The 13,270-nt window shown below is 36.2% G+C and overlaps 3 protein-coding genes across 5 annotated transcripts in view; 2 read left to right on the forward strand and 1 right to left on the reverse strand.

Moving 5' to 3' along the window:
- efr3bb (EFR3 homolog Bb (S. cerevisiae)) overlaps window positions 1–2,010 on the forward strand; it is a 46,027-nt gene extending 44,017 nt beyond the window's left edge. Inside the window, exon 25 of the mRNA XM_016230877.1 lies at window positions 1,962–2,010. The gene's annotated coding sequence lies outside the window, so the exon portion shown is untranslated. The remainder of the gene's footprint in view (window positions 1–1,961) is intronic.
- pomcb (proopiomelanocortin b) lies at window positions 477–2,071 on the reverse strand. The gene is made up of 2 exons (XM_016230884.1): window positions 1,938–2,071; window positions 477–966 (listed from the first exon to the last, which is right to left on the reverse strand). The coding sequence occupies exons 1-2, from the start codon at window positions 2,055–2,057 to the stop codon at window positions 484–486; spliced, it is 603 nt and encodes a 200-aa protein (XP_016086370.1). The 5' UTR covers window positions 2,058–2,071; the 3' UTR covers window positions 477–483.
- LOC107549701 (angiopoietin-related protein 7-like) overlaps window positions 2,037–13,270 on the forward strand; it is a 19,246-nt gene continuing 8,012 nt past the window's right edge. The window contains exons 1-6 of one of the 3 annotated variants that reach the window (XM_016230883.1): window positions 2,037–2,101; window positions 2,282–2,392; window positions 3,742–3,777; window positions 6,126–6,277; window positions 8,904–9,429; window positions 10,768–11,002. In XM_016230883.1, coding sequence (XP_016086369.1) covers window positions 9,085–9,429; window positions 10,768–11,002 — 580 coding nt within the window. In that variant the 5' untranslated portion in view covers window positions 2,037–2,101; window positions 2,282–2,392; window positions 3,742–3,777; window positions 6,126–6,277; window positions 8,904–9,084. Of the gene's footprint in view, window positions 2,102–2,239; window positions 2,393–3,741; window positions 3,778–6,125; window positions 6,278–8,903; window positions 9,430–10,767; window positions 11,003–13,270 lie in introns of those variants that run through there. The other 2 variants (XM_016230882.1, XM_016230880.1) reach the window with 2 other exon arrangements.

Raw genomic sequence — 13,270 nt, forward strand, 5'->3', positions numbered from 1 at the left:
CCCCCCCCCCCCCCCCAAACACAGTTTTGCGTAGGACCCCCAGAAGTCTTAAGATCGGCACTGATTTTTGTGCCGCTGATTTGTGGCACTGACAATCCACAAATTAGCAGTTGTTGGACTCCAAACACAGAAATCCACAGCTGTCGACATTGCAAATTCATTTTAATGTATTTCATGTACAGTATATTACAGTAAAACTATCTCGGGTAGACAAATACCTGGCATTTCTGAATATCCTTTCTTTTTAAATCCCAGAGGTGATTGTTATGGTGTCAGGTGTCTAAATGAATTGTAAATATCATGTGAGATACCTTGACTTTAATATATAAGTGATTTGGCTAGTTTCTTTTTTTCTTTCTTTCATAGAACAATGTTTCATGCCCTGTCAAGAATTTAAATGTTCAGAGGAAGCTTTTTTTAATTGAGGTTGTATGTTACACATTTAAATGTTTTGACACCAAATATTGTCTATTCTCTCCTCTCTTAATCTCTGAACTGCTGTCCGTCTTTAACAATGACGTTTCGTATGAGCGTGAGCAGGGGCTTGTGGGATTGATCTGGATACGGCCTCATGAAGCCTCCGTAGCGCTTGTTAGGTGGGGCGTTCCAGCGGAAATGGGTCATGCGATACTTCCCTTTGCTCTTTGCGTTGTTCCTCGGCTGAACGTCCAGCGTGCCGCTCTGCCCTCGCTCCACGCGCACACTTTCCACCGACTCCTCAGGCTCCTCCTCCAGAGCACCGTTGGTGAAGACTTTGACGGGTCGGCGTTTGCGGCCCATGGGTTTGCCCCAGCGGAAGTGCTCCATGGAGTAAGACCTCCTCTCGTCATTGTGAGGGGCTTCTCCAGTGGCGTCTTGGAGCTCGATTGAATCAGGAGACAGAGCCGATAAGAGCAGGCCCAAACTGAGGCTCTCTTCCTCACTGTTCTGCTGTTCAGATGAAGATCTGCACTGCCTGAGACACTGCTGCACAGTCAGGACAGAGAATGAGAGGATGCAGATGCATGTTAACCATGACTGTAGCTTTCATTAACAAACAAAGCTTAATAGATCACTCATTTATGGTGCATTCAAATAGTTTGATTTGAATCTTTTTGTATGTATTCCTTATACCATAACTGGGTGAATCTCATACAATTAAAAATAATAATAATGTAAACGTTTTATGCGCATGTGTATGAAAACATTATTGTATTAATATACTGTTTTGTTTTATTTTCCTTTATTTTTTAAACCACAATAGGCTAAAAAATTGAGAATTATGCCTGAAAAGATTTTAATTATTTTTATGAAATATATTTTTTCCTTTTGATGTGTTTCCTTTGTTTTTCTAGAATGAATTACTTTTTAATGAGAGTTTAATGTCATCAAATGATTGTTTATTGGATTGCTTATTATATAAATGTGTTTATATATATACTGCAAAGACAGAATAGTATAATTTAATAACTTACTACCATTTAAAAGTTTTTCTAAGCAATTAATACATTCATTCTAAAAGGATACATTAAATTGGTGACAGTAAAGACATTTATAATGTTACAGACAATTCTATTTCATATAAATGCTTTTCTTTTGAACCTTCTATTCATCAAAGATTCCTGCAAATACAATTTTATCACAAAAAATATAAAGCAGCACAACTGTTTTCAACATTAATGTTTCTTGAGCACCAAATCAGCATATAAGAACATTTTTGAATGATCATTTAAGGACTGTATTTTAAAATATATTAAAATAGAAAACTCTTGTTTGAAGTTGTAATGATATTTCACAATATCAAACAAACACTTTTTTTTACTGTATTTTAATCAAATAAATGCAGCCTTGGTGAGCATTAGAGACCTCTTTCAACCGAACTCAAACTTTTAAACAGTAGTGTATATGATTTTTAATCTTTAATAGAATCTATGAAGTCCTATTATTATGAATCTTACCCATTTTTGTTCATTGGTTTTAAGGCCCATGCAGTCTATCAAATCCAAGCAGTGGCCGTCTACATATGGACTGTGAAAACACAAGACTGCTGCAGCCAAAAGCCAGGAAGGACAGAGCATCTGAAAACACGAAACAAGACAAGATCAGTTCTTTCATCCCTCAGGTATCATTCGTATGAGTCAGAATGCAAAGCTGAAAAGAAAACGGCTGATACTGAGCTATATATAAAATCAAGGACGAGTTTTATTACTCTGGTATTTTACTTGAATCACCTTTGATTTGATTGCACTGAATGGATCAGAGTCGCTCAGACTGTCCTCACACAATGATGCCGTGTGAGCAGGTCACTTACAGTTACGAGAAACGGATGTCTCTTCAGAACTTTGACTGTTCAGGATGCTTCTAAAGAAGAGAAGTGAACTTGGAGACTTGTATCTACTCTCCTCATTCATTGGTACGTGACCTTTTATGATTTTAATGATGATGTCATGACACACAGATCTGTGAGGTCCATTAATATCACAGCGCGATGTCAGCCGCTGTGTGGCGTCAGAGATGAAAGGAAAAGAGCTGAAATAAATCAGCTGCAGTTAACAGACTCTTTAGTCTTGCAGGTTTTAAACTCATTAGTAAGATTGTCCATGAAAGTCCACAAAAATTGGTTTTGGTAGGGATGATGATTCAGTAAGTCCGGAATTAGTCAAAAGCCTCGGATGATCCTGTTAGATATTATACCGTTTCACAGGGGAAGAAAAAAGTCTATTCAAATCGTATTTCTTTATTAACCAGACCGAGTGGATCAAATTATTGAAATTAAAATGGTTTGTTCATAACATTATTGGATGTTGTTTGATGATTTCACCATGTCATCCATATCAAATTAATTATAATATTTTTTCTTTCAATTTCCCCCCAGTAATTGAATTTAGAATATTGCACATTATTATAGAACTAAATGAAAAACAAAAATGTATTTAAAAATACAAAAATGTATGTTTTGTTTGAAATAAAACTAAATTATTTAATCATTCATAATAACCGTAATAATATTCATAACAAATAATGATCATTTAAATACAAAACATATGTATTTAAAAAAAATATATGTATTTTAATTACAACAATAATTATTTATTCATTTTAAATAATATAGTAATAAATGATATTAATAGTGAAAACAATAATATTTCAAATCAATTATTATTTTACATATTACAGTTTTTAGAGCTGTTTTTTTTTAAATCTGAATAAGTTTTATAATTGTAAAAATAGAAATGTATATGTTTTGTTAAAAATACAACAAAAATATTTAATTAAAAATAATTATTAGTAATAATAATCATTATTTAGTCATTTTCAAGATCATCAAAATCTATAGTTTTTGTCTTTAACTAGAATTCACTTTGTATCACATACTCTAAAACAGATTGTTTTCCATTTTAAAATTTGGAATATGTTTTCTAATGTTTTGTTTATTTCAAATTAAAAATGTAAATGACACATTTTCTTTGACACTGTTCATAAATCAAGCTTTACAAGCAGATACAGTACTAACCAGTGATTCAATGGTTCAAAAGCAGAATGATTCAAATTCCATATTCTTACCTTTCTGAATTTATAGATGGGTTCTATGGTTCTGAATCTCCTCCTTTGACTCTTCCTTGGGTCTCCAGCTCTTATCAAGCTCACCTCCACTGCTCTCCTTTGGCACTTTTTTTCCGGGTGTATGTGAATGGATCTCTCTCTTTCTCTCTTGTTCGCTCTTATTTTCTGAATGAGCTCTGCTCTCTTATATACTCACAGGTGCGTGGCAACCCCTCGAGGCTGGAAGATGATCAGGTGGGTCTCTGCTGAGGTGGGGGAGGTGTGAGGGGGGTGCACAGGGGAAATTACTAATAAAAAACAAACCATTCATACTTTTTCATACCTCTGTTTTTGACACATTAAAACATCCACAGGAAGTGGCAGGTGAAATATGGATCAGATACTGCGATTCTGTTACTCATGTCATTTGAGACACCTGGAAACTTAATGAAAATTAACTCAGGAAATTAAGATGGAATGACGTAATTTCACATCACAAATTCCCTGTCAATCGGAACAACATACAAGCAGCGTGCAAATCGATCAGACTGAGCAGATGTGCAATATCTTAAGTGCTTAGCTCAAGCTGAACAATTCTTCTAACTTAGTTTCTCATCTCTTTGTTGCTTCTTTTTTAATGAAGCCCATTCATGCCCCATCTGTAGAAAATTTAATTACTAACAATGGAGGAAAGCTAATGTTGTGTTGTCGTGGTAACTTGTGATAAATCAATTACTTTTTTTTTTTTTCCTTTTTCTCCACTCACTTAAATTAATACACTGCAAAAGAAGAAAAGAGTGACTTTAATTAGTCATTCAGGGGAAAAAACACTTGAGACTTTAAATTAAAAACAGCATCATTGCTGTTTTCATTTCTCATTTTTGTTTAGTTTAACATGAAGTACTAAAATAACTAAAACTAATAAATAAAAAAAGTATAAAAACATTTCAAAAAATATTTCATAAATAAAAAAGACTAATAAAAATGCACATTTTTATATTTTAATAATTATTTTACATAAAATTAAAGTGAAAACAGAAAATATAAAAATAAAATGTTATTAAAAATATTAAAAAAGATAGCAATAATACCAAAATATCACTGGCATGCAGAGAATTCTTTGAATATATAAAACCTTCTAATAGTCAAAAGCTTATGGGACCTTTGAAATTAGAGATATTTTGTTTTTAAAAAATTAGAAAGCTAGATAAAGGTAAAAAAACAACAATAGAAATTCGACAGCAGAAACTCTGTGGCGTTCATACACTCTTAAAAAATAAAGGTTCTTTTTTGGCATCTATAGTTTCATGAAAAATCCTTTAACATCCATGGAACCTTTCCATTCCACAAAAGTTTCCTTATAATGGAAAAAGTTTCTTTCGATTATTGAATTGGCAAAAAGCGGTTATTTTAAGAACTGTTCACTGAAAGGTTCTTTGGGGACCAAAAATGGTTCTTCTACGGCATCACTGCGAAAACCTTTTTGGAACCGTTATTTGTGTTGAAACTGTACAGCATGGCACTCGCGAAGGCAGTGTTAGGTTCAATTCCCAGGTAATGCAATGTGAGTTGCTTTGGATGAGCAGATGGTGCACTTTAACTGAACTGAAGATCAGATGTGCTGATGGTGCAACTGTTAAATTTGGGTTCCTGTCAATAGCAGTCAACCTCGGTTCATGGCAAGATCAGAATAATTAGTTAACAGGATCTCAAGCGTCTCTCTCTCTGTGAAAGCACATCCTCTAGAGGGCCGTACAAACACAACAAACCTTACATGATGCTCACTCACAGTTTTAACTTAGGATCATACAGCAAAGTCCAAAAGGCTGCGACCACTAGAAAATGTTTTTTTCCCATTACAAATTCAATTATCAAAATAAATTGTCATTCAATCCAGACAAACTAAATATTAAAATATTCTGAAATTCATGTTAATTTAGCATCGTGTGTTTAAAAGAGAAAAATCTGACCTTTGTCAATTTTATTCGAACTAAGCAAAAATGTGCAATTTTGAATTTGCTGATATTTACATGGCCAAACGGTATAGATGAAATTCTGACAACTTGTAAATCAATGAGATCTTTCCACTTACATAAAATGCACATGTAGTTTTTACTGTGGGAGCAGAACATATATTAATGCAATGCAATAATGATTGAGAGATGAACAAATAAACGTTCCACAAAAGCCTGATGAATCATATTTGATATTCATATTTTAACGATTTCTCTAGTAATATGGATAATCAAGTAAACCTACGCTATACTTCATTCCAGTAAGTGTTCATCTTGAAATATTAACAATATAAATGTTATTCTTTTGTTTACTTTATATAAATCAGTAAAAGGCTTTTATTTACTAAAAAAGTATCAATCAGATGACAGAAAGCATTTAGTAAATTGTGTACAACAGATTTTTAGCAAAGTTTTGATCATGAATTTAAAGGCCTTGGATATTTGATCAAATATGATGCAGTAGTCCTTTTCCTAAACAAACATAATTTGGTGCATCAATTATTGTAATTGTTCAGACGTATAGAGTAAGGACAGTCTGAGTGGCAGTAGTTCAGCGCTTGGATTCTCTCCTCTCTTTCTTCTGATCAGGAATCCAATTATACAGGATAAGGATAAGATGCCCACCGTATCAGCCATCCTGCGACACATAAGGTGTAGAAAGAGAGAGCGAGAGCGAGGATGGCAGCATGCGTCTGTATTTCCCCAGAAGACAAACAAGACGTCTCCGACCACTGAAACAGGTAAAGAGGAAGTTTTGTCACTGTTTCCCTGTAGAGCTTACTTGCTGATGACATGTTAGCTCTGCACGTTACATAGTGTAGTGTATCAGCAGTGCATCTCTCAAGTGAGATGGTGTGATGCATGAGGTGTGGAGTCGTGGGTAAATCAAATACCCTCCAAACAAACAGATGTATACTCTGCATTCACACTTCTAATCAAAATGTCACTGCAAAGACATAGAACGCTTTATCAGTCTGATTGATTCTCAGTGTTATTCTTTTATTCATGCTGCAGGACATGAGGCTCTCAGGCATTGCTCTGTAATGTGGTTTGGCATATTCAATATTTCTCTGTTGGATCTAGTGCACTAGGCTTGGATCAGAGACACAAGGTGCTTAGACGTGATACTGCAGCATTAAAAGGTCTGCTCAAGGTGTTGGGTCAGATCAAGGCATTCCCTGCACGTTTTTCCTCCTGAGTTCACCTGCTGAACTAGATAGGCAGGACTGTGCACAGCATCATTTTCTATTTCTTTTCAATTTTGCATTTGGTTTGATGTTTTCTAATGCAATAACATGCAGATATTTTTTAACTGTGACTTGCTTATTCAAGCTGTTTCAGTGAGAATTGTATTTCCTGAATAAATGCGCCCAGATGAGGTTGGTATTGTCTCAAACACGACACCAACATCAACTATTTTTAGCATGCCCATCTTCTTCCAGGTTAAATGTTTTCACAGTTCTTGAACCCACATAAGCACATAGAAAAGTGACACGAGCCACCAAAGCACCTTAACCTGTGCCTTAATCAGGACAATCAGACTGACCTCTAATAAGAGCAGGGACATGTTTGTGGGATTTATTTCAAATATCACATTGAGATTTATGACAGATCACGTTATTTTCCCCTTAAGCCTAAACCCAAGAGAGCATCTTCAGTACAGTGAGGTTATTGACAGCTGACCTATACAGTGGGGAAAAAAAGTATTTAGTCAGCCACCAATTGTGCAAGTTCTCCCACTTAAAAAGATGAGAGAGGCCTGTAATTTTCATCATAGGTATACCTCAACTATGAGAGACAAAATGAGAAAAAAAATCCAGAAAATCACATTGTAGGATTTTTAAAGAATTAATTGGTCAATTCCTCGGTAAAATAAGTATTTGGTCACCTACAAACAAGCAAGATTTCTGGCTCTCACAGACCTGTAACTTCTTCTTTAAGAGGCTCCTCTGTCCTCCACTGGTTCCCTGTATTAATGGCATCTGTTTGAACTCGTTATCAGTATAAAAGACCCCTGTCCACAACCTCAAACAGTCACACTCCAAACGCCACCATGGCCAAGACCAAAGAGCTGTCAAAGGACACCAGAAACAAAATTGTAGACCTGCACCAGGCTGGGAAGACTGAATCTGCAATAGGTAAGCAGCTTGGTGTGAAGAAATCAACTGTGGGAGCAATTATTAGAAAATGGAAGACATACAAGACCACTGATAATCTCCCTCGATCTGGGGCTCCATGCAAGATCTCACCCCGTGGGGTCAAAATGATCACAAGAACTGTGAGCAAAAATCCCAGAACCACACGAGAGCTCTTTTTGCTAGAGAGCATTTGGATGATCCAGAAGAGGATTGTCCCCACTGTAGTTTTCTGACACGAGTGCACTGAAATGTCACACCGTCGAGTGCTTGAAATAAATGACCTACTGTTATTATCATAGACCACGAACAATCTCACCGAACTTTTTCAAGTGGTGACATAACTGTGTGGGTTGCATAACTTAACGCTTATAAATCTCAGTTTATAATCCAAAGTTATATTTCTTTGAGCCCCAGAAGTAGTGATTCACTGTGATTCATCTTTGAGCAAAGCCCTTGAATAAGAAAGTTTGAATAAGAATTAGAAAGTGCTAAATAATAATTTGATTTTTACATTCAGAAGAAAATATAAGTGGTGCTACATAGACTGTTGCTGCCGTGATGTTAAAGCTGACCTAATCATTTTAGCTTGATTTCTCATGTCTCTGATGTCCATGTCCAATATTAATCCAATAAGCAGTTGAATGCATGCTTATTGCATGTAACTGTGGTAGTGTATATTATTTTTAATTAAATATGATGTATAAACTATAATGACAAAATAGTATATTTATATAAGTAAATAATAAATATAAAAAATCATATCTATCTGTCTGTCTATTTATATATCTATATACATAAATTCTAATAAAATATGATATAAATAATCATGAAAACATAAGTAGCATGTTTATACAAGTAAATAAAAAATATAAAAATAGTAAATAGAAAAATAAATACATTTTAATAAAATGTGATATATGAACAATCACGAAATAAAATAACTCAGTATATTAAATATAAGACATTTTAAAGATAAAATAAATATCTAAATAAATAAATTCTAATAAAATATGATGTAAAACTAAACATGAATTAAAATAATTAGTATTTATATATGTAAATATGATTAAATAGCCTAATAAATAAAAATAAGTACATTGTAATACAGCAAAAATATTTATTTAATGCTTTTTGGTATTTATTTATTTATTTTTAGTGCTAGTAGGACAACTAAATATTTATTTGGTTAGTTCATTAGTTAGTTTAATTCTTTTGGTTTTGTTTTCAGGTGAATTGCATCGGAAAAGGTGATGACTGAGTCTGGACAGTGACTCTGACACATCTACAGTGTTTCTGTGTGACAAGCTCTCCTCAAGACTTGAGACTGGAGGTCAGACAGCGTGTACCCTGGCAGTCTCCCCCAGGGTCCTTCCAACAAGGTGGGAAGGGGGGTCAGCCGAAGCGATCACATGGAGGGCAGGCCTCTCTCGCCCCTCTTGCTGGCCGTACTGTTTCTGGCAACAGGTGCGAGCGATGATGACCGCTCACTGCACACGCATCAGGTCAGTACGGCTCAGTGTGGAGAATACAGCAATCAGGTCCTGGAGGACGGCATGTGTCGACTCATGGCCACGTTACCCCAGCTGGACGACCAGCGCTGCCCAGACATGTTCCGCTGTACGGATGAAGTTTCATACTGGCTTCATGAGAACGAGGAACGCAAACAACAGATTCTGGCCCTGCGGGAGACAGTGTCCGAACTTCAGGAGGAGCTTCGCAACCATCGTCATCGAGTCAAAGTCTTAGAACTCCAGGTGTGTGGATTTTGTGGATTTGCCTTGTTTCCATGATTGTTGGCTCAACTGCTACTACTTTCACTTTAGCAGAGTGATAAATGTATATATAACGTTATGTGTGTGTGTGTGTGTGTGTGTGTGTGTGCATACGTAATGGATAAATTAGAAAACTCTGCTGTAAGACCTAAATATGTCATGTAGAGGATCAAGACTCGAATCTTTTTAAATCTATTCATTGAGACCACAACAAATCAATTAAACGATTTTTGAAACGATTTTTAAAAAAAATGCTGCATTCTATAAATGGAGAGACGTTCAGAACAAGCCAATACACTTAACTAAATTTAATATTCCAGGGCTACATATGACAGGGAGGACAGTTTAGAACGAACCGATTCAGTAGTCTAATTCGAATTTCTGACGCTACGTGTGATGGAGAGGGTGTTTAGGACGAACCGATTCAGTAGAATGAGTCAAACTTTCCTACACTACTGTACATACAGGTGCATCTCAATAAATTAGAATGTCGTGGAAAAGTTCATTTATTTCAGTAATTCAACTCAAATTGTGAAACTTGTGTATTAAATAATTTATCATAGAATTATCATCTCATGTAGTGTAGCATGACAGCACTATAGTCCTTTTTTTAAGAGTGGTAGAGCTATAGTATTATTCAAAGTACTGTACCTTGGAGTACTATGTAAATACCATGGTATATCATAATCTTTAAATACTGTGGTATTCGTTGTCGCTCCGGCCAACTCGGCTTGACAGTTTTCACAGGTGCATCTCAATAAATTAGAATGTCGTGGAAAAGTTCATTTATTTCAGTAATTCAACTCAAATTGTGAAACTTGTGTATTAAATAATTTATCATAGAATTATCATCTCATGTAGTGTAGCATGACAGCTCTATAGTCCTTTTTTTAAGAGTGGTAGAGCTATAGTATTATTCAAAGTACTGTACCTTGGAGTACTATGTAAATACCATGGTATATCATAATCTTTAAATACCGTGGTATTCGTTGTCGCTCCGGCCAACTCGGCTTGACAGTTTTCAGCCTAAAGTCTCCTTGACCCGAGTGCTAACAAGATTAACACCAGAATCCTTTCCGCTCTCCACGTGCCTTCATTAGTATGCACCCTTAAGCTCTTCATGCTGTTAAATGAGCTGATGATTCACACGAGCAGATCCTGTCTGCTTCTCCCTCTCCTGGCCTTTTATGCAAATGCACACAATGCACTGCAGCCACTTGAGAAGGTCTCATTTTGCAAAAGCTAACAGGAATTGTTATTCTCATCACTTTTTTTTTTTTGACTGGGAGTCGTGATGTTTGTCTATTTGGCCGTTCACAGAGTGAAGAGAAGAACCGTAATAATTCATCTATTGAGCAGCGCTTGCATGAGCTGGAAGATCATTACGCCGAGGCCACGACCTTGTTGCACATCCAGGGCTCATTGATCTATGACCTCCAGGCACAGATTCAGAACCTTTCCCTGCTGGTGGAAAAAGTCAGACGTAACCCGGGCTGCATGATCAACATAGTCCGCACCAGCCCAATGCTCAGTGCACAGGAAGCCCTGCATCCTGGTAGGCCATGTTTGGGAAATTTGGAAAAGCTTCATCTCAAAGCTGCATGATTATATTTTCCCAAATGAGACTAACCAGTTCTTGTTAATCTAACTTTAGCCTGGTGAGGACAACAGCATACCAGCATCCGAAACACAATATATATAATATACACAGCGAGTGTGAACACCCCATTCTAAGCTCAAAAAGTGCACAGCCATGCAGTGTTCTCAGACAAACATTTTTAATAGAACCGGGCATAGTGTTTCTTTTCCATCATGACAATGTTCTTGTGGTGCTTTAAAGGGTTAGTTTACACAAAAATAAAGTATTTTTCATCATTTACTCACCCTCATGACGTTCCTAACCCATAGGAAAACACAAATTAAGATATTTTTAATGATACCTGAGATGTTTCTGTCCCTCCATTGAAAGTTGAGGTAACCAAAACTCAGAAGATCCAAAATGGTCATAAAGGCATTGTAAAATTAATCCATGTGAATTGAGCATTTAATTCAAATCTTGTGAAGAGATACAATCATTTTATATAATGAACAAAATTTAATTTAGGCTTTTATTTACATCGATCTTGCATTAAACTGCTATTTACTGTGTGTGTGTATATATATATATATACAGTATATACACAAACCCGATTCCAAAAAAGTTGGCACACTGTACAAATTGTGAATAAAAACAGAATGCAATGATGTGGAAGTTTCAAATTTAAATATTTTATTCAGAATACAACATAGATGACATATCAAATGTTTAAACTGAGAAAATGTAGCATTTTAAGGGAAAATAAGTTGATTTTAAATTTCATGGCATCAACACATCTCAAAAAAGTTGGGACAAGGCCATGTTTACCACTGTGTGGCATCCCCTCTTCTTTTTAGAACAGTCTGCAAACGTCTGGGGACTGAGGAGACAAGTTGCTCAAGTTTAGGAATAGGAATGTTGTCCCATTCTTGTCTAATACAGGCTTCTAGTTGCTCAACTGTCTTAGGTCTTCTTTGTCTTCCTCTTTATGATGCACCAAATCAAACGTTTTCTATGGGTGAAAGATCTGGACTGCAGGCTGGCCATTTCAGTACCCGGATCCTTCTACGCAGCCATGATGTTGTAATTGATGCAGTATGTAGTCTGGCATTGTCATGTTGGAAAATGCAAGGTCTTCCCTGAAAGAGACGACGTCTGGATGGGAGCATATGTTGTTCTAGAACTTGGATATACCTTTCAGCATTGATGGTGCCTTTCCAGATGTGTAAGCTGCCCATGCCACACGCACTCATGCAACCCCATACCATCAGACATGCAGGCTTCTGAACTGACCACTGATAACAACTTGGGTTGTCCTTGTCCTCTTTAGTCCGGATGACATGGCGTCCCAGTTTTCCAAAAAGAAATTCAAATTTTGATTCGTCTGACCACAGAACAGTTTTCCACTTTGCCACAGTCCATTTTAAATGAGCCTTGGCCCAGAGAAAACGCCTGCGCTTCTGGATCATGTTTAGATATGGCTTCTTTTTTGACCTATAGAGTTTTAGCCGGCAACGGCGAATGGCACGGTGGATTGTGTTCACCGACAATGTTTTCTGGAAGTATTCCTGAGCCCATGTTGTGATTTCCATTACAGTAGCATTCCTGTATGTGATGCAGTGCCGTCTAAGGGCCCGAAGATCACGGGCATCCAGTATGGTTTTCCGGCCTTGACCCTTACGCACAGAGATTGTTCCAGATTCTCTGAATCTTTGGATGATATTATGCACTGTAGATGATAACTTCAAACTCTTTGCAATTTTTCTCTGAGAAACTCCTTTCTGATATTGCTCCACTATTTTTCGCCGCAGCATTGGGGGAATTGGTGATCCTCTGCCCATCTTGACTTCTGAGAGACACTGCCACTCTGAGAGGCTCTTTTTATACCCAATCATGTTGCCAATTGACCTAATAAGTTGCAAATTGGTCCTCCAGCTGTTCCTTATATGTACATTGAACTTTTCCGGCCTCTTATTGCTACCTGTCCCAACTTTTTTGGAATGTGTAGCGGTCATGAAATCCAAAATGAGCGAATATTTGGCATGACATTTCCAAATGTCTCACTTTCAACATTTGATATGTTATCTATATTCTATTGTGAATAAAATATAAGTTTATGAGATTTGTAAATTATTCCATTCCTTTTTTACTAACAATTTGTACAGTGTCCCAACTTTTATGGAATTGGGTTTGTAAAATAACTGAACATAAACATAGGAGCTTGATAAAATAACCATTTTAGAAGAA

The sequence above is a fragment of the Sinocyclocheilus grahami genome, unplaced genomic scaffold (genome assembly GCF_001515645.1).
Source record: "Sinocyclocheilus grahami isolate Dianchi unplaced genomic scaffold, SAMN03320097.WGS_v1.1 scaffold378.1, whole genome shotgun sequence".
NCBI classification, from domain to species: domain Eukaryota; kingdom Metazoa; phylum Chordata; class Actinopteri; order Cypriniformes; family Cyprinidae; genus Sinocyclocheilus; species Sinocyclocheilus grahami.

What these genes read in the sequence shown, in the direction of transcription:
- pomcb (XM_016230884.1), bottom strand. Translation starts at nt 2,057, where the DNA reads ATGCTCTGTCCTTCCTGGCTTTTGGCTGCAGCAGTCTTGTGTTTTCAC. An exon ending in AAACCAATGAACAAAAATGG is followed by an intron (nt 967 to 1,937) that starts GTAAGATTCATA and finishes CTGACTGTGCAG; the next exon opens with CAGTGTCTCAGGCAGTGCAG.